This window comes from Myripristis murdjan, chromosome 22, assembly GCF_902150065.1.
Source record: "Myripristis murdjan chromosome 22, fMyrMur1.1, whole genome shotgun sequence".
Classification (NCBI taxonomy): domain Eukaryota; kingdom Metazoa; phylum Chordata; class Actinopteri; order Holocentriformes; family Holocentridae; genus Myripristis; species Myripristis murdjan.
In genome coordinates, this window is record NC_044001.1 from 16,393,862 (window position 1) to 16,416,586 (window position 22,725).

Here is a 22,725-nt window from a genome sequence, read left to right on the forward strand (position 1 = left end):
GCTGTGATCTTACAGTGCCTTATACTCAGAGAATGGACTGATTCATCCAATTAAAACATTTACACATACATATTGTAACATTTGCATGGCAACATCCACTGTATCACAGTACCACAATACAACGCTACAACAGCTCCACATGGTCTCTCCACCTTAAGAAGGGAAATGTTGGCGGTGCTGTAATCAGGATGATGCCTTCGAGTGCTGTCGGAAATATTTTGATTACAAGAGACGCGCGTATGAATGAATAAGAAAGTACATTTAGAGGTAATACATTTAGTCCATCCAGAAAATTGGTATTTTGTGCACGACCAGAGCCGCCTAGGTAATGCTAAGACCACTAGAGAGATGTAGGCTTTCTTTTAATCATTGTAGGCCTGTGTTATTGGAACAGTAGGTTATTATTATAATTGTGTGTAGATAATTAGTAAGGTCATTTCTTTCTGCTTTCACTCTTTGCGTCTTGTCACACATGTTCACAACTTTTGGCCGTTAAATACATGTAAAAAAAAAAAAATAAATAAAAAAAAAATCGAATCTTAAAAATATATTAATTTCCGCTTCCCTTGACACTTTACAACGTAATGTCTCTTGATTTGTGAAATGAAAACATAAAGCTAACGTTGCATTTTAACACAGGTCAGTTTGATTATCATTTCCCACAAAAAGCACTCAATGTGCAAGTCGCTTATGTGTGAGTTTACACGGGGCACTGAAGGCGGCATCAGTCAACGCCTTCCCTGGATCCTGATTGGCTCCCAATTACCAGCTGGGCTTTTCCATTGGCTGGTGCGCATCCATTGAATCCCCTCCTCTACCTTTGTCAATTTCTTGCGCTCCCGTTGAAACGCCTAGTTGTTGTTTCCTCAGGCTCAGGAAGGGAAGTTAACCCCGCTCAGTCGGAGGAACACCCGACACAGGAGAGAGATAGAGAGAGAGAGGGGCTTTGCCGAGGAGGAAGAGCAATTGTTTTTGTCTGCAATTAGAGGACGACCTACTGAATGAATGGAAAAGAAGTAGTAAGCTGAGGAGGGACACACACACACCACCTTCCAACACAGCGGCACCGTGTGAGCGGCAACGCTGTAACTACTCGAGCCAGCGTGCAACATTGCCGCACTGGATCTGTGTTGAAAGGCAACAAGGGAATGACATAAACATACCTAGCTATGGTTCACTTGCGGGAACCTTCAGAGACTCTGCTCTTTTGAACTTTTCCTTTCCTAAAACTGTACTGCCGCGGGGATTAAGAGACGTGGTTCTTGTCCATCATTATCTTCAACATCTTCCTCTTCTTCTTTTTTGTAAGGGATTAATTATGCCGGACCAAATATCAGTTTCAGAGTTTGTGGCAGAGACGAATGAAGATTATAAATCGCCGACTGCCTCCAACTTCACCACCAGAATGTCTCACTGTAGGAATACTGTGGCTGCTTTGGAGGAGGTGAGTGGCTCTGGTGTGACTGTGGCCATCATTCCCACTAGGGAATTGAAATGGATAAACAAGACAAACAAACAAAAAAAAATAATAATCAGAAAACAAAATAAATTATGATTTATTTTTTCCTTGAACGACCATATCCTCATATGCACCGTTTGACACTAGCATGATGTCAATTCATATTAGCTTTAAACGATGAGTAAACTCTATTTCACGGATAAAAAGGTGAGTGAACAGAGTTTGAGTGGATTTGCCCTTTACTAGCTCTCATGCCCCACATTCTTAACTGTAACACTGGCAGTCAAGCTCGGTCTCAGCCATTGTTCATTAAGTCTATAGCACTGCACTCAGCCTGGCACTGTAATGTGTCATTATAGCAGAGGGCGTTTTCATCAAGAGCACCGAGTTGCATTTATTTTTTGCCCTGTCAGGGGATGTGGTGGTCAGTGAGCAGGCTGGACAAAAACACACAGTGCAGGAAAATGTGTGGCTCTGCATTTCTGTGCCCTGTTTGCAGGTTGGCAGATGAAAGAAGGAAGAAATCCCAAATATGCACTTGACCCAGTTTACACCTGCCTTCCACTCACTACAGGCGGACAGAAAGTGCTGTGTTCCTCCTGTGACTCGCAGGTCAATGTGAGGAAGGACACTTCCGCTTTGTTCCCTGTCAGCCCTCCACTGCCTCCCTCCCTCTCTTGTTATAGTTTCCCTACTTTGTGTGCTCTATAGCCGAGCCTCGCCCTGCCTGATGGTAAAAATAGAATTTCCCACATGAGCAGTTTAGTGTGTGTTTGTGTATCTTGGTGTGTGACTGTGTGTAAGGGCATGCTCGTAGATAGTAGGTGACATGCATTATAGCTTGTCTAGTTTGTGCAGGCTCTCACCCTGATGGTGTAATAATTGAATCATCATTTCCTCCTGGTTTCTTGGCACAGTTTTGGCTGTCATGGAGATTTTTGCCTGCCGTGCACCTTTTTTTTTTTTTTTTAATCATAAAAAGACGCACATCAAGAGCTGAGGGCATGTGATGCGCAGAGACAAAGCCAAGTTCTTTGCTTCAAATGTCAGTGTTACTCAGCTAATCCACATCTTGGCTCAATGTCAGCCTCAGCATAAGCTCCCTGATCCCCCCCACACCTTGGTTGAGGGTTATGGCTTTATTTTTAACCTGTGTTTGTGGAAGACTGAGCCAGGCGGCCAGACATACACCTGCTCAGGCTGACAGGTGCTTCACTTGGCATCAGACGCCTAGGTGCATGCTGCAGTGATGAAACTGTGGCTGCGGGTGTTAAAATATAAATCAACCTGCTCTTGAGAGAGATTGGATTCAGCTTTAAATGTGCTTTTCTCTGTAGTAAGCCAGTGTATTGCTTTTCTATAGTGTAGATTGTAGGGCTGTTGTGTTGGAAATCTAATTCAGCAACTTTGCTTTAGGGTTTCTCTCCATGGTCACTATTGTTGGAGCTGCTGTATTGTTGTTCCATAGGGAGCTGGGGACTGTAGCTTGGTGGAGAGTTGTGTTGTTGTTTCAGATTGACCTCCCCTCACTCAGGCTCAGAGAACACAAGGCCTTATTGTTGGGACAACACTTTAGTCTGTTTGACCAATTAAACGCTGCAGTGGAGGGAGAACACTTCCACTTATTGTCTGCTGGCCTGCCTGGAATCTGAAACAAACACACACGCACACACATGCACATGACATCTGTAGGTACGGTTGATTTTTTTTTTTTTTTTTTGACATGAAAATAGCTTTGTTTGCTGTCTTTTTGATCCCAGCATTTCTCAAAAGTTTTGGGCTAAATAGCATCAAGGGGAGAAACATTTGCACATTATACGGATGCAGATGGACCTTTTACTAGTTTGCACAGCTGCATATTATTATACACTCACATATATTCATGAACACTGACTGTCAGTAAAAAGAAGAGACTGCTGTTTTTAGCATTGTGCTGAGTTTCCAACATTGTGCTGATCCTTGCCCTTTCTAGAATAGCCCTTTGTTATACAAGCGCTTAGTTCTTAGTTTTTACCCTTGAATTGACAGTTGAGGACGGACTGATTGGCACAGAACACTTTATAATGCTACGGTTGGTTAGTACGTCATTGGAAGAAGGTATCTTATTTTCTTGGAATTTACACACGACATTTGGTACTGGGTTGCCCATTTTGTTGCTTAGTAAAAGATTTTCTGCACACAAAATATTTTCATCCTGCTTCCTTTGTGTTAAATAGTAAGATGTTTTTGTTACTTTCAGTCAGTCTGTGTTTAGCACAGTTGTAAATCTGTTCTGTTAGTACGCTGGTTTTCTCTGCATGGGTGCAACGTGTTGAGGAGTGAGATTAATTCATTGGTGGAGGGGTGTGATTAGTGTGAAAATCTGCTGTCCCAGATGGCTTGAGTCCTGCGTGCCTTTTCAGCCAAATTACGTCGACGTTCTGCGCCCCAATCCTGTGACTAATGAGAAGAGAAGGAGAACCTACTGGGAAGGAGAATATTTTTTGGGATTGTGAGCTGCATCGTTTATATGCCTGGGTACACCTTCCCAGGGCCAAGTGGACTGATTTCACACAGCATGTAAAAATCACCGTTGCTGTCAGATAGAAGAGCTGCATGATATGGACAGATAGTCATATTGTGGCTAGTTTGTTAAATATTTCAGTAGCAATGGGAGTGGCAATGCAGTATACCGACCCTTATTTTTCAGTATTTTAGAAAGGTCATCCAACAAGAAAGAATTTTGATTAAAAAAAACAGCAATATGTTTGCAGGGTTTGCATACAAGGAGGCATTTTTACATTGTGCTATTTAATTTATGGGCCAGAAATTGGACTCAGCCCCGGAGTGCCATGTTAAAGAGTTCATTTTAATTTATTGGTCAGAAATTGGACTCGGCTCCAGAACACCATGTTAAATAGTCCATTTTGATCTTCCACCACTCTAAAATAATTTCAACCTCTTGAGATTTGGAAACTGAAGTACTTCCTATTGTGACTTTGGATTTTTTTTTTTTTTTTTTTTTTTTTAATTAATTATGCAGTCCTAGAGTACACTGTATATCTGATCTCCAACAACTTCAGAAACAAAGGTAGCCATATGGCAGATATGAACACAAACACAAGCACAGCAGGGTTTGAATGCTACAAGTCCACAATGCAGTTTTAAAATTGATGAAGCAGGACCGAACTGTGTGTTATGTAGGCACTGTCAATAATTGATGATGCAGTTAGGGTGCTCAAAGGAGTTGGCAGATCTGGCTTTACTGTCCCTGTTGATTGCTTAACTTCCCACCTTCTTGCACAAGTAAAGGATTCTGCTCCATTTCAAGGACATGCTCCCCCCTTTACTGTTAGTCATACCATTTTGCCATGGCTGAATGAAAAGGGGCACACCCAATAGAGGTTGCAGCGTCTCATGTGTTTTTGGGTCGCTGATGGACTGTCTCACCTTCCTTAAAGACTCTTCAGACTGCACTGACTTGTGCTTGTGTTGTGTTCAGAGGAGGTCTGTAAACTCAACCACCACCAGAAGTCTTAAACAGGCAAACAGTGTTGCATAATTATTTCTCCTTAAACTTAATTGCACCTGACACATCCTTAATTAGGCTAGTAGTTGTAAAAGCTTCGCCTTGTGTTCTCAAATAAATGGATTCAGTCAGTGTGTCCAGCAGAGGAAACTATGAAAAGCCAATCAGAGTGTGTGCGGGTGTGTGTGTCCTTAAAGCCACAGCTATAAAACCAGTTTATCCTGTAAGAGGATGTTTGGTCTCTGTGTCAGGCCCCCCCTTTGTGCTCCTGTAAAATGCGATTTCTCCTCCTCCACACTTTTCTTAAGCTTTCTTTATTGGCTTCTCAGTCCACACTACTCTCGTCGTGACCATGACCCCAGGCTTTTCAACGCACAAGCTGAGCTAGGATCTCTCACTGACTTAGTTTGCCTCGCAGGTCCATTCAGAATGATTAGAATGACAAATGACTAGCTACTATAGACTTGTATATTGGGGTTGCTGTGATCCAGAAAATGTTATTTCTTTATTGGTGTACTTTCCGTGAAAGTAAGAACACCCTTTGGCAAAATTACCATTATTGATTTTTGATTTAAAATAACTTCTCAGACATGATGAGGTTGTTGACTGGTGGGTGCATTTCCATGGATACCAGGAGCTGGGTGACATTTAGGCAGTGCACCAACACTTTTAGCCCCAGGGGTTGAACTGACCTCTGTTAAGTATTGATCTTGATTAAAATGGCCTTGTCCTTTTGTCTCACCCAAGAAAAACTCGAGGGCACCCAAGTGATTTCTGCCAGAGGCTAAGTCTGGCACACATTCTACTTGTCTGGGTCCTATTTTTGCCTTTTATGACTGATTTATACCCCAGTTTTGGCTGTGCCTGCCCATGGCTGAGTCTGTGCCAGGCAGAGCGAGACCCTAAAAAAGATCTAAATCAATGCACAATGTAAGTCACGCCCCTGATTCCACTGTCTACCAAATGTAGTCCTTCTGAGTGATACTGAGCTTTATGGCACCATTTTCTGTGATAAACAGCCCTAATGAGTGCCTGGTTTTCTGTCTGTGGCTGTTTTTAAGGTAAATGATGGAAAACGTTAGCTATGAACTACCATGTTAAGGTTATTGTTGAAAAGAGTCATTTTGAATTAAAAATTAAACGTCAGTCATCTATTCATTTCACTCTAGGGCTGATCAGTTAATCAAAATATTTTTTAGATCTCAATATGACCAAATTGAATACCCAAATCACAGGAGCTGCAGTTTTTTGATGAAGTAAAACATATAGTAAAACATCGTTGTATAACATCGATATAAGAAAATAGGTTTTTTTGGTACAGACCTCAGGGAAAATCACCCCATCATCATTTTAATCATCAATCATTTTGGGCTAAATAGCATCAAGGCATCAAAAATCATTTTTTACTGTATCCTTCAGTCCTATTTCACTGTATAGAGGAAGTGTCTGATGTAATTTCTAAAACCAGACGTGAATGTGTGTAGTTTTCAATGTAGAGTTTGAAACCCTTCAATTCCAAAATGTGTAGCCACAGTGATGGAAATCCCATTGTTGTCTCGCGTTTTATTTTAAAATGCTAGTTGTGGTTCCACTGGGCTCCCCAAGTGAAAAGCCAAAAAGTGGAACCTGCTATAACCTGATATAAACGGGAAGTTTTGTTTTTTCTGACGTGGCATCTAGACTTTTCTCCTCGATTGAATCTCTGGTGTGTCAGCTTCCAGCTCGGGGTATGAAGGGAAAGCTTTAACGGTGTATTTTCCCAGTTTGTGTCCTCTCTCTCTCTCTCTAATGGCCCTTGTTCACTGACAACCCTCTGAGCAGCAGTGGCACCCATTCAAAGCCGTAATAGTAAATTAATTCTCTGGCAGAGTGGATCAGTTTTTGTGATCACCGTACATTACAGCAACAGCCCTCCCAGAGTGCCAGTAGCAGCTGAATGTTGAAATGAAATGACCGTGACTGGCACAGTAGGCCTCAGTAGATTGTTGGAGTAGTTGGGCTTGCATGCATGACCGGCTGCAGACAGCCATCGCTGCTCGGCATTCAACAGGCTGCTTTTGTTGTGTTAGTGTTGTGTCCCTTTGATTAATCTGTCAGCTGTGTGCGGTTACTGCCAAACACACAATATGTTACTTTGCATTACAGCTACATTGTAAGTCACTTGCTTGACAGGTAAAAATATCCTTCTAATGTAGTCTTGGACATTCCCGGTGTTGTTGTATAGATAACAGCATCCCTCCCTTGTCTCTACCCTTAACTCATAAGCAGTGTTCTAGACTTAATGTCCTTGCCAGGCCTCCCTCTCTTTCACTATGAGACAATATAGGACCTTGGGCATTGCTGGGGCCCAGATAACCATCAACAATGCTGCGCCATGAGAAGGCCTGTATCCCACAGAGAGAGAGCACAACTCCTACATGGTCCATGGACTCTCCTTCTTACAGCCAAAAACCCACCCACCAGGCCGCTCCCTCTGTCCTCTATCCCTGTGTCCAGTCTGTTCATTTTTCTCTCATGAATAACGGTTATTAATAGCTGAGCTGAGCTTTACATAGGCCATTTTTGGGATGGAGGGGGTGGGGGATTGCTTGATTTTGTCCAAGGGCTAGAGCCGTTACTCTTCCATCTGGCTATTATTTCATCCGATCATGTTGGTATTCCAGTTATGTGCTGCTAAGGCATGTTGCCCGACTACTTTATTCTGCACGGAGATTACTGGGGAGTACCTCTGGGAATGGTGCTGGCGTTTCTGGCATCCAGAGGCAACTGTTGGCACAGGCTACGGCTGCCATACCAGCCCTCAGCCTGCTTCTCAGGGGCTGCTCCCAGCTTCTTTTGTTTTGATGTACAACAAGGAAATGGGGCTCGTAGAAAACTGAGCCAGGTTCTCAATGAATCTGAGGGTGTTGATAAGTACTTAATGGCAGGGCTGTCTTTACCTTACGAGTCCACAGCCTCTCATCCTTTTATAGCACTTCTAAGCTTAATCTCAGGCCACCAGATGTTGTTGGTAAATGCTTTAATCGTAAAAGCTGACACTAACCTGGATCTTTTTGCAAAGACAAGATGGTTTCTTATTTCCCATCTTCAGCTGCCCCAGTGGCTGCACGGTTCTGTAGTTGCATAATCAGTCTCAGTACGAAACACTTGTTCTTCTTTAAGGTTACTTCACATTGGAATGTCTCATTTAGAGCATGGTGATTTATGGCTGAAGTGTTAATTTCTGAAGGAGGCAAGTGTGCTCTCTTCACTTGTCTCCGTGTGTCAGTGTGTCAGCATGTGTTGATGCTGGAGTTGTTCCCGGGCCAAGAGGAGTCCTGGTTTTCTTCAGCCAGGACCCCCCAGCCCCCACCTACCCACACACACACACACACACACACACTCCATTCCAGGCATGGTTGGCGGGAACGGCTGTGGCCTGGCCTGGCCTGGGACAACAGCTGTCCCGTGGAACAGGTGGCCGAGAAGAAAGTTTTAACAAGGCTTCAGACGGCGGGATTATGGATGCAGAGACAATCCACATTTAAGAGCTTTAGAGACACACACAGAGATGGATTGACATGCCCTCACACACACATGCATTTTTGGCCTAAATGAGCAGTCTGGCCTAAGTGAGCCACCCAAACCGCCCCACCACTTTGGACAGTCTTCAGGATACCTCCTAAGAAGCTTAATGCTTCCTTTTAATTGAAATGGGATTTCTGGCAGGATCAGCGCAGTCCCATCTTGTCCCTTCACCCTCACTCTCCATCCTCTGTTCCCGCTGTCACATCCCTTCACTTTGCCCCCACCCCGCACCAAATACATCAGAACAGGCCAAGCATAAAGGAACAGAGACAAGTACATTTACTATTCTGAATACTGCAGCAGGATGTTTTTTTTTTTTTTTTTTTTTTAGTTTTGTCAGTAAGAATTCTTGAACTTTTTATTTTTTAACTGTTCCAGAAGCTTTCATTTTTTAGGAGGATAGGCAGCAGTATCTTCTGAGATTCCAACTTGCTGATTCTGCCACATATCACCCTAACCTCTGCAAAATCAAAGCCCCTTTTCTCCTCTCTGTGGGACTGTTACTCCAATGTTTCCCGTGTTTTTTTTTTTTTTTTTTTCTTTTTGAAGTGAGAGGTGTCTCTCAAGCCTCCAGGGCCTATCAGAGCAGGCTGTGTGTTATCATCCAGAGGCAGGCTCTCAGCAGGCCTTCCTTATGCCGCAGCAGCCCTCCCCGTGAATCTAGCAAGGGCGGAGGTCACGGTCCCGTCCCAATCAATTCAAAGCCACGATCTCTCTTATCTCCTCGTGGGCTGTGACTGTCAGGATGTGATATGAATTGTGACTCAGCTTCATACACTGTCTACCCCCAGGGTGTGTGTGTGTGTGTGTGTGTGTTTTGGCAGTAGAGGTGAGGTGATTAATGAGGGTGTGAGGAGTGTATCGGCCATTGTCAGACCTTGTGAATTTGCATTGGGTTTCGAGAGTTGTTGAAGCAAAAGTGTGTGTGGAAGCTTGCAGTCCAGCAGGGTGATGGGGGTTGAGGTTAAAAGGGACACTGGCTGTCCTACACAGAGGTTAGGGGGTTGGACACTCGGGGCATGGGGGGTTAAGGGGAATGTAAAGCTCCTCTCATCCATCAGGGTGTCCTGGCCCAGATTGCTGGGGACAGCTCCTGTTGACAGCTTTTGTTCCCTGACTGGCCCTGTTTCTTCATTAATGAACTCCACCATTGATTTGTAGCCTTGGCCACTCTACTTTGCTCGGGGGTGGGGTGTGGTGGGGTGGGAGGGGTGAATCCTCGTAATTGTGTTGTCCTGCTGTCACTTTCACTCAAAGAGGGAACTGCCCTGCACTTCTCCACCAGTGGCCAAGTGTTTTTAAGATGAGTTCCTTCGAGGCTCTCGAGGGAGTTTTAGTCTGATTGCTTTCGCCTTGCATGTAGAATTGAGCTCAGCTGAGACTGAACTAGATCAAATGTTTGATGCTGCAAACACATGGTTAAGCTGAAGCGTTTTATTATTCAAATTAAGTCAGGGTTTTACTACGTCTGATCTTATTTAATATTCCCAGTTGACTGATAATCCCAGATCCCTTGCTCTTCTGTCTTGTTCCATTTGCGGTCTAGGCAGCGTCCCAGGAGAGTTGGGCAGTATGCTTAAGGCTGAATTCACACAGAATCAAGCAATCCAACAGAAATGCGGATCTTTCCATTCATTTTGAATGGGGGTGTTGTGTGTAGGCTCCAGCAGCAAAAGTTGAACCAGATTACATTTTTGCGGGAACACGAGCTGACGTCAAGCTGCGGTGGCCAATCACGTAAACCAGCGAATGGGCAGACATCAGACAGGCGGGCCACGTAGTGACACGCCCACCCTGCCCGACAACGCTGCGGCAAATCTCCGGATTGCCTGTTTCTGTGTGAATTCAGCCCGAAGGACTTCTCTCTCCCGACTGTGTGTGCCGTCTGATACTGCAGCACTGAAAATACCTTTAGATCTCGAATGATATCAGCACTTTTTTACCCAAACCGAGAGCTTCAAAAGGAGCTGTTAAAACCAAGCTGTTTTTGTGTGAATGCAGTGTGCGCACAAAAGCATGCTGTCCATAGTTTTCCAGTTGAACTTTTCCAGGTGAAAGCAGGCCCTTCACCCTCTCAGTCTCCCAGGCATCCTCACGCTCTGTGGAACTGTGCAGTAACTGTTGGGCACTCCGCCTCTGGCACTGCTGCTCTTACACCACCGGCTTAACACGTTGGTTTATATGAAAGAGCCAAACAGAAACTCAAAAGGTGAAGTCAGAAGTGAGTTTTCCCCCGCTCCGAGTACCGCACATTTGGTCCTGATTTCTCAGCCCCTCCCGCAGAACTTGGCGTTCATCGGTCTCCCACTAGTTTACAAACTTCATTAAATACTCCCCTCAAAGCTTCGCATCCTATTTTAACAGGTTTTAAACATGGCGCCGTAAGGTCTCCGCTGTGATTTTCCACCCAATCCTTACAAGTGTGCTTGATTGAGGTCTGTTTTTTATTATTCATGTGCTCACTTCTCCTCCTACTTGATTTTTTTTTTTTTTTTTTTTGATGACAGCAACTGATGTGGTAAGAAAATGTGAGTTCACAGTTGTTGAACAGTGACAAACGATGCAATAAATTTGAAGTTTACACAATGAAAGTGGACCCGGAGGTTTTGGGAGTGTTGAGTGACCAGCGGACGGGGGGGCACGTTGAGTCAGCTGGCTTGTGGATTCTCCAGACGAGACACAAATAAAGCCATTACCACTGAAGTACGTACGTGTGGAGCAGACTCCTCTTTGCTGAGCTCAACATGGCGCTCTTTACATGTCCTCTTTGGTCCTGTTTCGCATGTGAGGCAGCACAGCCAGGAAAACCAAACGGAAAGAGTTCTGCCTACGTCTCTCACCCAGTAAAAAGCAAAAAGGAGTGAATAACGCCTCTCCCAGCAACAAAACAGTTTGTTTTCTTTAGCGCCTTGAGCACCTCTGTTGATGCGTTCACCCCAGCGTGAGTGTGAGCTCTGGCAGGTGGTGGTGAAAGCTCTGGTCCAACGGCGCTCTTTGTAGTGCTCACTGAGAAGCCATAAAGCACCAAGAGTCTCAGTGGTAAAACACCAGAAGGTTTGTTGGTGGATGAGATGTTTGAATAACTTGCAGTCAGGCAGAAAGACCCGGGCTTTTATCAATTCTTTGCAGAGAAAGTGAGCCAGCCTGGTTAGCAGCGAGGCTGTAAGTTCAGAGGTCTCGCAAGATTAATAGCAGTAAAAAAGCATGTGGTCTATGTGGTGAAATGCACTTGGTTGTTTCGGGGTATTGTACAATAATAACAGCGTGATTTATGAGTGCGAATGCGTCTTTGGGTTCGCAGTCGTGTTTCAGGTGGATGTTGATACACGGGAAGGTTTTCACTCCTCACACCACTTTGGCATGCGGCGCTGTTGACATCAGTATCATCTCCTAGGTGTTTCTGTGTGTCTGTCTGTGTACGAGCACGTGTCAGACAGTCTTATGACACACAGCGAAAGGAGCTCCCCCTCCCCCACTGCACTCGGAGGCTGGAGTTTTCCACGCTGCCCCGGGGCAAGCTGACTACACACATCTCAGCTGTCTGAGAGAACTGAAAGACCGTGGAACCATGGCCTGTTCGCGGTTGGCTAGATGGCACCAGCTTCTATCCAAATATTGACTTTACTCACTCAGCATGGACAAAGTTGTGAATGAAGCACTTGAAAGGGGGGGGTCTCACATTTATTTTAACTGCAGTTTTGTAGTCTTGGCCCCACTGTACAAGAATGGACTCAAAATCAATACCGATGGTAGAAATCTTCCTTACCATGAAAACAGTTTTCAGCTGCAGCTTTGATGCATTAGTAAGGCTGACTGTGGCTACTTAATGAGATAATATTCATAGTACATAAAACTATAATAAGCAGCGTGACCTGAGCACAGCTTGCCGAGCTATCTGCCTCCTCTCAAATGCCTCTATTGTTGGCCTGCCGAGGTGAATGTATGCATGTACTGTATCTTTGTCATATGTTTTAAATGAGCTCCAGCTTTCCCTCTGGCCTTCCAGGCCCTGTGGATGTTGACGCAGAAAGAAAGTGCTCTTCCTGTGTTTACCCTGCCTGCACCACATGTGGAGCAGCCCTGTGTCTGGCTGTGAGCAGGTCAGCAGAAAACACCCTGGACCAGGCTGCTGCCTTTACGTCACACACACACACACCAATGCCAGACTACATTGTTTGATTCATTGTATTTTTCTTCTGTACGGTACTTTATTTTGCTGTTATTTTAATATCAGCCCACAGCCTGCCCACAATTATTCAGAGCTGTGTTTTGCTGACCCACAGCCACAGGAATCCACAGGACCTGCAAGTTGAGGTTCAACATTCACGTTGCTGTCTTAGCAAAGTGTGCCTAATTTGTTAATTGCTGGGAATTTTTAACCACTGACAATCATCTGACTGATTTTATATTTAGCTCCGGCTGAGTCACCAGCATGCTGTTTGATAAATAATGCACACAAGGCATCCAATGTAGATATTTTATTCTCCTTAAATAGTGATCATGCCTCGCACTCTTTTGTACAGCTTGCGCTTTGCTTTGTGTCGCTGTTTATTTTTGCAGTCTGTTTGGCGCTGGCTGCTTTGTGCTGTAGTCATTGTGATCGCACATATTTATGAAAGTGTTGCAGATCACAGGGACTGAAGGGATTAAATCAGGTTCCTGGATCTGCACCTGGAATTGTGTTGTTACCAATGGAAATGGCTCAGGAACCCGTGAAACAGCCTTCATGGTGTGATCTAGCTTACCCCCACACCCCAGTATTCCTTTTCCAAGTATCTCTCTTTTTCTTCAGATGTTTAATATTTAGCCCCAACTAGTTCTCTGCTTGACCTCTGTGATGGGTCAGTCATGGTTGATAGGAGGCTGCAAACCCTCTGCTCACTTGGCCTTTTCCACAGGGAGGTCAAAGGTCAGACTCAGCCACAGGGCCGCTCCCCCCTCAGAGCTGCAAGGGTTCAGTGTCTAGCTCAAGGACACTTCAGCACGGTGGATGTTTGTCCACACAGTGACTCCAATCCATCTGTTAAAACACTGGCTTTCTAATCACTAGCCTATGGCGCCCTGCAGTCCAGCTTGCTGCCTAATGGTGTGTGAATATGGGTTTATGCATGTGAGTGTGTGTGTGTGTGTGTATGTTGCGTCCAATTGTTTTGCTGACCCCTACCAAGGATGCCAAGTGCTGCTGTGTTGGAGGACGGGGTGTGAGGGGAGGAGGAGGGGGGCAGGTGGAGAGACAGAGCAGGACAACCTGCTCAGGGTAATAAACTGTGCTGTTAAGTAGAAAGTCCTCATAGACAGGCACTCCATTTACACATCACCACTAATTATATCATTGCATACTGCCGCTGTTCAGGGCTAATAACCACTTTTACTCAGATGTCATTTTGGTTTTTTATGAAAATATCACACCTCATCCATACGATTGTGGAGTCACACTCCACAATCGTGGGAAGGATACTGTGGATGTGCCACTGCCAGAGGAATCGTCTGATGATTTGAAAATGGATGAAATTGAAAACTAGATTATATCTTTCTCCCTGAGCGACACAGTGTTAGCTTGAGATGGTGAGAAATTTTTTACTCCTTCTCCAAACAGTGTGGGCTGACCACACCGCAGTGCTGAACTGAATAGGATCACAGCGATGTCGAGTCTTTCCCATGACTTTCACGTCAAGACCAACACTGTTTAAGAGAATGACTGAGTGATAGATTCACCGGTGGAAGAGGCACAGGCCATCTTGCCATTCTCTTCAAAGAGTGAAGTTTGTTTGTTTTTATCTATAACATCTGGTACCTCAATAAAACATCGATTCGCCCCCTCCCACCCCTGTTTGGATAATTATATCCCAGACGATTCCTCCTCATTGGCTTATTTCCACTGCTTGTGGCAGACTGTTTCCTCGAATGACTCTCACGGCTGAGGGAGGGCTTAAGAGGTTACACAGGGTTGAAAGACGTGTTATCCAGCAACGCCAGACAGGAAGCAGACGTGTGTGTCTGTTTTTAAAGAGGTGTATAGTAGTGATACTGTACTGCAGACAGCGGGAGGATTTCTAGAATTAAAAAAAAAAAAACACAATTATTGGCTTTGTTTTGATTTAAACACATTTTCCTGGACGTGTGCAATAAGGCAGCCTCAGACATGAAGCAGGACAATATCAACTAGACATGCTGTCATCAGCAGATAGTTAGATGACAGGAACAAGGGGGCCGGGTCCCTGTCTTGTCTGTTCGACATGCAATCATCCTGGAATGCCTTTCTTCTTCAGAATGTGGAGAAAACAGAAGAGGGTACCACATTACAATAAGCCTGTTGGTCGGGTTCTCTAATTTTTTCCTGTCTTGCTTTATCTCAACTGTGTGACACTCTCTTTGTCTCTACATATTGTACGTTAGCTTGCATATTTAATGTTTTAGCACCCAAGGGCAGTTAAAATTGCCTCTCATTGTCATTCAGAAAGACCTTACTGTCATTTTCCTCCAGGGATGGAAAATCACCCATTTAATTCTGATATGTAATTCATATTGTAAAGTGCCCGACCAGTCGCATTCATTAGACCCCACATCCCCATCCTTGGCACACTCTTCCTTCTGCCTCTCTCTGTCAGACCTCTGCTTTATGAGCCCCGCCTAGTTTTGCTGAAGCCTTGCATTGAGCAGGTGACAGACCAATGAGGCTCTCAGGCTTTCAGTCACCTTGACAGAGGGGCTCTTTTCAGTGGTTTAACATCATTTAGCCAGCGTGACGGCAGCTCACTCTAACAGTACAGCTCACTTTTATAGAGTCACATTCAGAACAAACTGCACTACCTCGCACGGTATCCAGGAATTCCTTTGCAGTCTCCTCGCATGATAGAGGAATAAAATGACTTTAAAATCTGCTCTAAGTACTCTGAAAGTGGACTGTGTCATGAAAAGATCCTTTTTTCGCCTTCTCGTTTTTCTTTGGAAGATATTGGCAAATGCCGGGCCTGGCACGCTGGATTAATTAATCCTGGTTTGGGTCCGTCTAGCCAAATTTTGTGCTTGCCTAGCTAATCTTTGTAACCATAGTCAAATAGGTAGCAGTTGAGCTGACACAGAAGTTGCCTATTTTGGGGATGTTGGCTGCTTGGGTTGGCTTTTTTCTTTCTTTCTTTCTTTCTTTTTTTTCCAAAGGTGGCTGTGGTTACTGCAAGGCCAGCAGGAAGCGGTTGTGAAGAGAAATGGCTCTTCAGGATTTATTTCCTTTGGGTTTCATTTTATACTGTATTTTTGGAACACCTAAATTTTACATGTATTGTCTATAATATTATTATATTAGGACTCATGTCTGCCCAAAATGGTCTCACATTGTCATTCAGGAAGACTGTATTGTCATTATTTACTTTACATTATTTACATTATATACTTCATGATAGAATACACTCATTAGATTTAAACTTTAAATTCTCTTCTTTTGCTCTCTCCCTGGCACTACTCATTAAAAATGTTAAACGTGTTGTATCTGATCTGTGTTGACAGAGAGATCAGCCACCTGAGATATTTTTCTGTAATTTGGGAAACGCATGGCAATGAGTGACTGTGTCACCGTGGCAACGACCCCCAGTGACCCAGCGGTGCTTTGATAGTCTCTGTAGATTGGCTACAGCAGATGGTGCCTGATTGTAATCATGGAGCTGACGACGACGATGATGATGATGATGATGGTGGTGATGTCATGCATTAAGACAAGGATTAATAGAGTCCAGTTCCTTGTGCTCAGCAGCAGAGGCAAAGGGTGGTGGTGGTGGGAGGAGGAAGAGCAGGAGGAGGAGGAGGAGGAGGAGGGGTGGGGTGTCAGACACTGTGGCTGGTTTTGCTTGATCCATTATCAGGAGAGAAAAATGCTGACATCCCAGTAATGTCATATGAAGTATGCTTGTGAAGCAGCTTCGCGCTCCGACGCCGGCCTATTGTGCGAGGATCCAGCTCTAATCCAACGCTGTTCAAACGCTACGGGCAGCGGAATTCCCCTCTCGCTGCGAGTAGTATTTGGGTTAAAAGTGTCTAATTTTAGAGCACCCCGTGCTTCAAAGAAGAGGACTCGCACAATGGGTGGCCCAGTGCTCAGTGAAGAGTCCCTCGCTCAACCTCAGAGTGCTTCAAAGAGAGTACGATGGAGTGGAAATGTGTAAAAGTAATTTAAGAGCGTGTGTGTGCTGTGTTTTTGTGTCTGTGTGTGTGTGTGTGTGTGTGTGTACACGTGAGAGTTAGAATGATGTAGGGCAGGGTGTTTGTTGTGTTCAGCTGGGCTTGGTTTATTACCCCTGTCTGCCCCCCACACACATGTCTTGCCCCTTTCCCTGACAGAGCACTCTCTGCAGATTGAAAGGGCCTGCTGAAGCGTGATACTGGCTGATTGTTTGTGTGGGAGTGTGCGGGAGTGTGTGTGTCTGTGTGTGTGTGTGAGTGTGTGTGTGTGTGTGTGTCTGTCTGTCTGTCTGTGTGTGTGTGTGTGTGTGTGTGTGTGAGAGTAAGAGAGAGAGACAGACCTTGGGCTGATAGGAGCTGTGATGTCCATGTCAATGTGTGCCTGTTCAGGCTTTGGCTGATCAAATTGATTCAGATGCTGATTACTAATGTAATGTTGAGGCGTAGATCTACCAATTAGCCAGCACAGCACCGTTGTCACAGTAACTGTGTGGCGTTAGCATTAAGATTTGGCTATTATAGTTTGAATCAAGGATGCACCAGTACATCTGCAGAGAATTGGTACTCGCTTTAAAATGCAAAACTGGTATCCCTACCAATATTATTTATTTACCAATATGCCTAGTACATCTGCAGCCCAGTTCTGTTGGCTGCTGAGTAACAGAGACTGGGGGGGTTCAGTGCCTGGCCCAAGGGCAGCCCACTGGTTGCTAAGGCAGGGGAGACTATTTCTGTCATGCTTTGCTCATGCCAGTTTTCAGAGCCTGGCTGTGGAGTTTGAACTGATGACTCTCGGGTCACAAGCCTTCCTCTGATATGATTTAATAAGCTTTAAATTAAAAGCACGGTCATTTGAATATAAACACAATATCAGTCATTCAGTTTAATTATACTCAAGAGTGAAGTGTTGTACTGTTGCAGGTGTTTAGTGTTACCGACATCATACTAATGCGGTATACCTAGCTGCCATCTGACTGTGCTTATGCAGCATATGCACCAAAAGCATTAGTCACAAAGAGAACAGATTGCTATAAATCTCTCGTCTGTTTGGTGTGTCCTGCTCCAAGAAAACAATCATGGTAGTGCCAGAGAGCGCAGCTGCACTAAGCAGCACTGGCCGAGTTGCTCAGAATGATCAGTTTCTTTTTTCCACCTCTTTCATCATATTTTTTGCCCTATTCTCTTTGTGCATTTTTCTTCACACTTAGCAGAGTGCGAAGGCTGTTTCATGTTAGCAGTAATAACTCAGTTAGATACAGCAAATCGATTTTTTTTGGCATGCATGTGTCAACATGTTTTTAGTCTAAAGTGATGGTACTTTGAAAATCTGCGACAAAAAACATTTTGTGTATTTTGTGAAACATTTCACGAAGCAGACTTGTAATTCTCAATATCAAGAGCTTTGCAAGTAATGAATAATACATACGCAGACTGCTGTGATGTTACTCTGTGTTAAACACGATTACTGGCTCTGACTTCAGTTGCTCTTTGACGTCACATCTTCTATATCCAAAGATGCTCACAACATCAAAAAATCAGCAACTAATGTTGGCTGACATTTTCAAACACATTTTTACCACACCATGTATCAAGATCTCTCACTGCAACGCTGAGGCAAGTGAGAGACACACATCTCTGAGAGATCAGCAAATTGAAATGATCTTACGTTGAAGCAACAGGTAAAAAACATCACACTCGGACGGCACCATGTATGGAACGATCATAAAGGCAGAGATGTTCAAACGTTCAAATTGGCAAATGGCCCAACACATTAGAGGCATCAAGTGGCTTACCTTGCCACATATGCTCTGAATATGATTTTATTTCTATTAATGTCAACAGATGTGGTTGGTTTTCTTGAAGTCTACTGCTGACCTTGTTTTTAGGCAAAAAAAAAAAACAAAAACCATCACATCAGGCCTTTTTAATCACCATAATCTTGTCAAAGCAGGCTGCAAGCCATGGATGAGGAATGGCTTGAAATCAAAAAGTGTCTTGTATAATATGACTATAAACTGTGTGGATAATGTTGGTAGTGTTTTATTGTCCACATTTATCAGGCAAAATATGAACTGTTACAGTCCAGTTGATCTGTGAGCTGAATTCCAAGGTCATGAGGAAAAAATATCTTCTCATGACGTCAGTAGGCTAAGTGGCACATATGACTTGTGTGTGCATATAGCCTATATAATGTCATCCTAACTCATTGTAGCTGCTGATAGGTTCAGATCAAATGATGCTGATCTGATGCTTCAGATGATCTAGTGTGTTAAGAACATCACACACAGTGCATCTTCTGTAGAGAGAGAAGTCAGCCACAAGCTGGTGTTCAGAAGGAAGTCGGTGGATATCAGCTGGCAAGACTAAAGAAATCATCCCACATGGTCCATGTAAACACCGACAGAAACCTCGATATCAGCAAAAAAGCTTTTAAGGCTTAAGTACTCTCTGGTTGTCCCGCTGCCCGTAGGAGCTCATGGGAGGGTTAATGTACAAGGCAGAGCCCAAGGTGCTATCGGCTTGACTAAGAAAACACTCACTGGTCATCTCAGGTTACCTTTTGAAAGTGGCATTTTTCTCTGTCATTGTATCATGTGTGTGTGTGTGTGTGTGTGTGTTTTTTTTTTTTTTTCTTTTTAACTACCTATGTAGTTGTAGTTTAAATAGCAAACGGCCTTCCTGTGTGTGTGGTCTGAGCCACGATTCATTGCAGAGTCTGTTTCAGCTAGACAGAGCTAATGAGATAATGGCATGTGTAACAGATGAGTCATTTTAACAGGAGTTTAAAGGGCTAAAACCACAGCGCTGTGAGGCTTACATTTACACAGACAAACAAGTAGCTTCTAGTTAGCTCATTTAAATATGCCTCAGTTAAATTTGGACATGCATTTGCTACTTTTACCAGCTAGTTTCTCAGTGTAGCGACTGTCTGGTTGGTTGTTCGCATTTGCCGGAAGTAACTCAGGCTTAACACCCATCCTCCTAAATTCATCTTAAATGTTGCTTCTTGCATTTTTTTGAGGCAAAGTGTTATTTCCCAGCTGCTTATTGAACTGGTCAGTTATCCAATGAAAAAATAAGGGTTGTTGTGTCTTTCCTCAAAGCTTATTTTTTGGAGAGGCACATTAGCTGTTCACCAGGAGCCACAGGAAGAGCTGGCAAACCTCCATAAGTAATAGTGTTTCACTGAGCTAACTAACAGCACCATAATAAACGGTAATGCTGCATTTGCCTCTTTGTATTAAACGTGCTATGTAACTGGCTTTACCCGGATGTGTAAACAAACACACAGCGTTGAGGGGAGCTGCTGTGTAGTGATACAGAAACAAAGTAGTTCCACCGATTAACAAGCAAGAACGCTGCAAAAGAACGCTGATAATGAATCGTAAACATATGTGTGTTGTTGTGCATCCCTCAAAAAAAAAAAAATCCAGCTTTGGGTTGTTGCTCAAAATCGTCTTGTTTGCTTGGCCAGACTCTTTGTTCATTTTGGAGAGGAGCTCTCCTGGTGAAGTGCTTGTTCTCATGGCAGGGAAGGAGATGATGGTTCAAACTTGGAGGATCTATTACACTGGTGTGGAGGAGCAAATACTACTGTATGAGTAACAACCTGAAGTATCACTTCAAAATGGTTTTCTGGACTGTGGAGGTGTGCATGTACAACAGTCACTGTTGCAGAAGGATATGGGCACAAAGATTGCCTATGCCTCTTTGCATTTTCTCTTCGATTTTCATGTTTCTTTCATTTTTTTTTTGTTTTGAGGGGAACATGCTGTCATTATTTCCTTTTGTTTTTTGTTCACACATACGAGTCATTTGTAGATAGGCGCTCTCAGCACTCCCTGCATTTTGGGATAAATTTAGTCACCATTGAACTTCTGTCAGCCAGAGTTTGACTCTTTGGGCAAGTCTTTCATAGACTTGCTTTGGCTTTCTTTCTCGTTATCTTTCATCTTCATGGAGTCAGTCCAATGTAACTGTACACCCAGCAGGCTTACTGCGTCCCCTACTCCACACTTCATAGGTGGCCCTGTCAACGCCCGGTCAACGCTGATAGAAGAGTGAATAAGGACATTGTCCTGCTCTTGTCTTCCTGTGTCTGACTTTTTCTTACTCTTTTTCTGTCAGTGTCTGTCCCTCTTTCAGTGACATGTAAATTATCTCTTATTTTCCTTCCAAAGTCACTCTCTATTGTGTGTGTGTGTGTGTGTGTGTCTCAGAGAGAGAGTGCAAAATATGACCCTAGGGAGCACAAAGTGCTGAGTGGCTCTTCTAAAACCGCTCATAGCTTGGATATTTAATATAGCCTCAATTTATGGTTTTAATATGTTTTCTATCATCGCAGCTACTGACTTTGCAAGGGTAAGAATGTGAGTGTGTGTGTTGGTGTGCAACTGAATGGGAGTCATTGTGTGTTTTGTTTTCAGTGGGTCCAGGGGATCTGATATGTTTTAGACAGTCAGATGGGGAAGCGGGGCCAGGACAGTGGCGCCAGCTTTGGCCCGCTTGGGCGGACCTACTTAGTAAAGTCCCAAAAACTAATTTCCCAAAATCCCCGCACCCCCTTCCCCTCCCCTTCCTGCAAGAGATTCCCTCTCTGATCAATGGTACAGTGGTGCATTGTCTCAGCTGGACCCACAGTGCAGTCCTAGTTAGTCTGTGAGTGAGAAGTATGCCTAATCTTCATTCAAGATTTTTGCAGATTTTAGTTTTGTACCAAACAAACATACTGTCATATGTCTGGAGAGTAAGATTTGTAGGTCAGGGCATCTCTGTAGCGCTATAGTACTGCAGTTATAACACTATTTAGTCACACAGTTTACCTTTATCAAAAAATTGCAGCTCCTGCTATTTGGCCATATTGCGATTTTGAAAATGTTTTGAGTAATTGCTCAGCCCTAATCTCAATGAAATTGCCCTTCATGAGGGAAGCCTCAGATGCTCACTGCTCTGGTCCCACTGTTACATCAACCAGCACACACAGACTACAAATATGCATTTACAAACACACACACACACACACACACACACACACACATCCTTCTGTACTCACTGGCTGACTAGGGAGCTTAGGTCTATTCTTAGCTCGGCCCTGAATAATGCATTACTTGCAGAGTAGAGATAGCATTCAAACACACACGCATGCACACACACATAAAGCTCACTCTATCTGCACCCAGCAGATGCGGTCATACATGGTTACACCTGGTTTTATGGTGCTGTAAGACTCTGAGCAGGGAGAGAACACTCTGCAGCTCGAGTCAGGACACAATAATGGACTAATAATGAAGACGGCTGGCAAAACAATGTCTCCGCCTTCCCAAAGTGACCTGAAGGGACTGCCTTGTAGTATGTCTGAACACATGAGAATAATCAAGCAAAATATGAGTCACAGGTAACTAAATGATTTTTCTTCCCCCCTCTCTCTTGTTCTGTGCTTCTCTCTCTGTACGTCCATCTGTCCAGGCTCTGGATGTGGACCGCAGCGTTCTGTACAAGATGAAGAAGTCCGTGAAGGCCATCTACACGTCGGGTCTGGGTAAGTTGGCCTGTCTGTCTTTTCAGCACGTCTCTCCCTCAGCGGGAGCATCACTCCTTCTGCAGAGTTGCATGATGTGTCTCCTTGGCAGTTTTCTTTTTCTTATTTTTTTGCCAGTTTTATGATAAAGGGTTAACCCCCTCTGTGGCATTGAGGTGCGGAGGTGTGACTGTCAACATGTTCTTGTATATGTGTGTATTATCACCATGCTCTTTGTGGATGGCTGTGACAGTGAAGGGTGTTTCCAGCGCCTTTTTTTTGGCTTAAATGACAGCACCCTGCTGAGAGAGAGACAGACAGAGAGACAGAGACAGAGAGAGAGACCTCTATACAATGTGCTGAGCGTGTCTTTTCTGGGAACAGTGCAGCCTCTGTTCAGGCCAGAGGGACAGCTGTCTGATCCAGACCCCCAAAGAAACAGCTGGGGAAGGGAACACACTGCTCCTACATGTGTGTGTGTGTATGTGTGTGCGTGTTTAC

General features: G+C 44.1%; 1 protein-coding gene across 3 annotated transcripts in view; it reads left to right on the plus strand.

Annotated features, from left to right (window-relative positions):
- The first annotated feature begins 848 nt into the window (after positions 1-848).
- Positions 849-22,725, plus strand: part of asap2a (ArfGAP with SH3 domain, ankyrin repeat and PH domain 2a) — a 61,989-nt gene continuing 40,112 nt past the window's right edge. For 2 of the 3 annotated variants that reach the window (XM_030082122.1, XM_030082123.1), the window contains exons 1-2: positions 849-1,444; positions 22,173-22,245. In XM_030082122.1, the coding sequence (XP_029937982.1) occupies positions 1,319-1,444; positions 22,173-22,245 (199 nt within the window). In that variant the 5' untranslated portion in view covers positions 849-1,318. The remainder of the gene's footprint in view (positions 1,445-22,172; positions 22,246-22,725) is intronic. The other variant, XM_030082124.1, reaches the window with a different exon arrangement.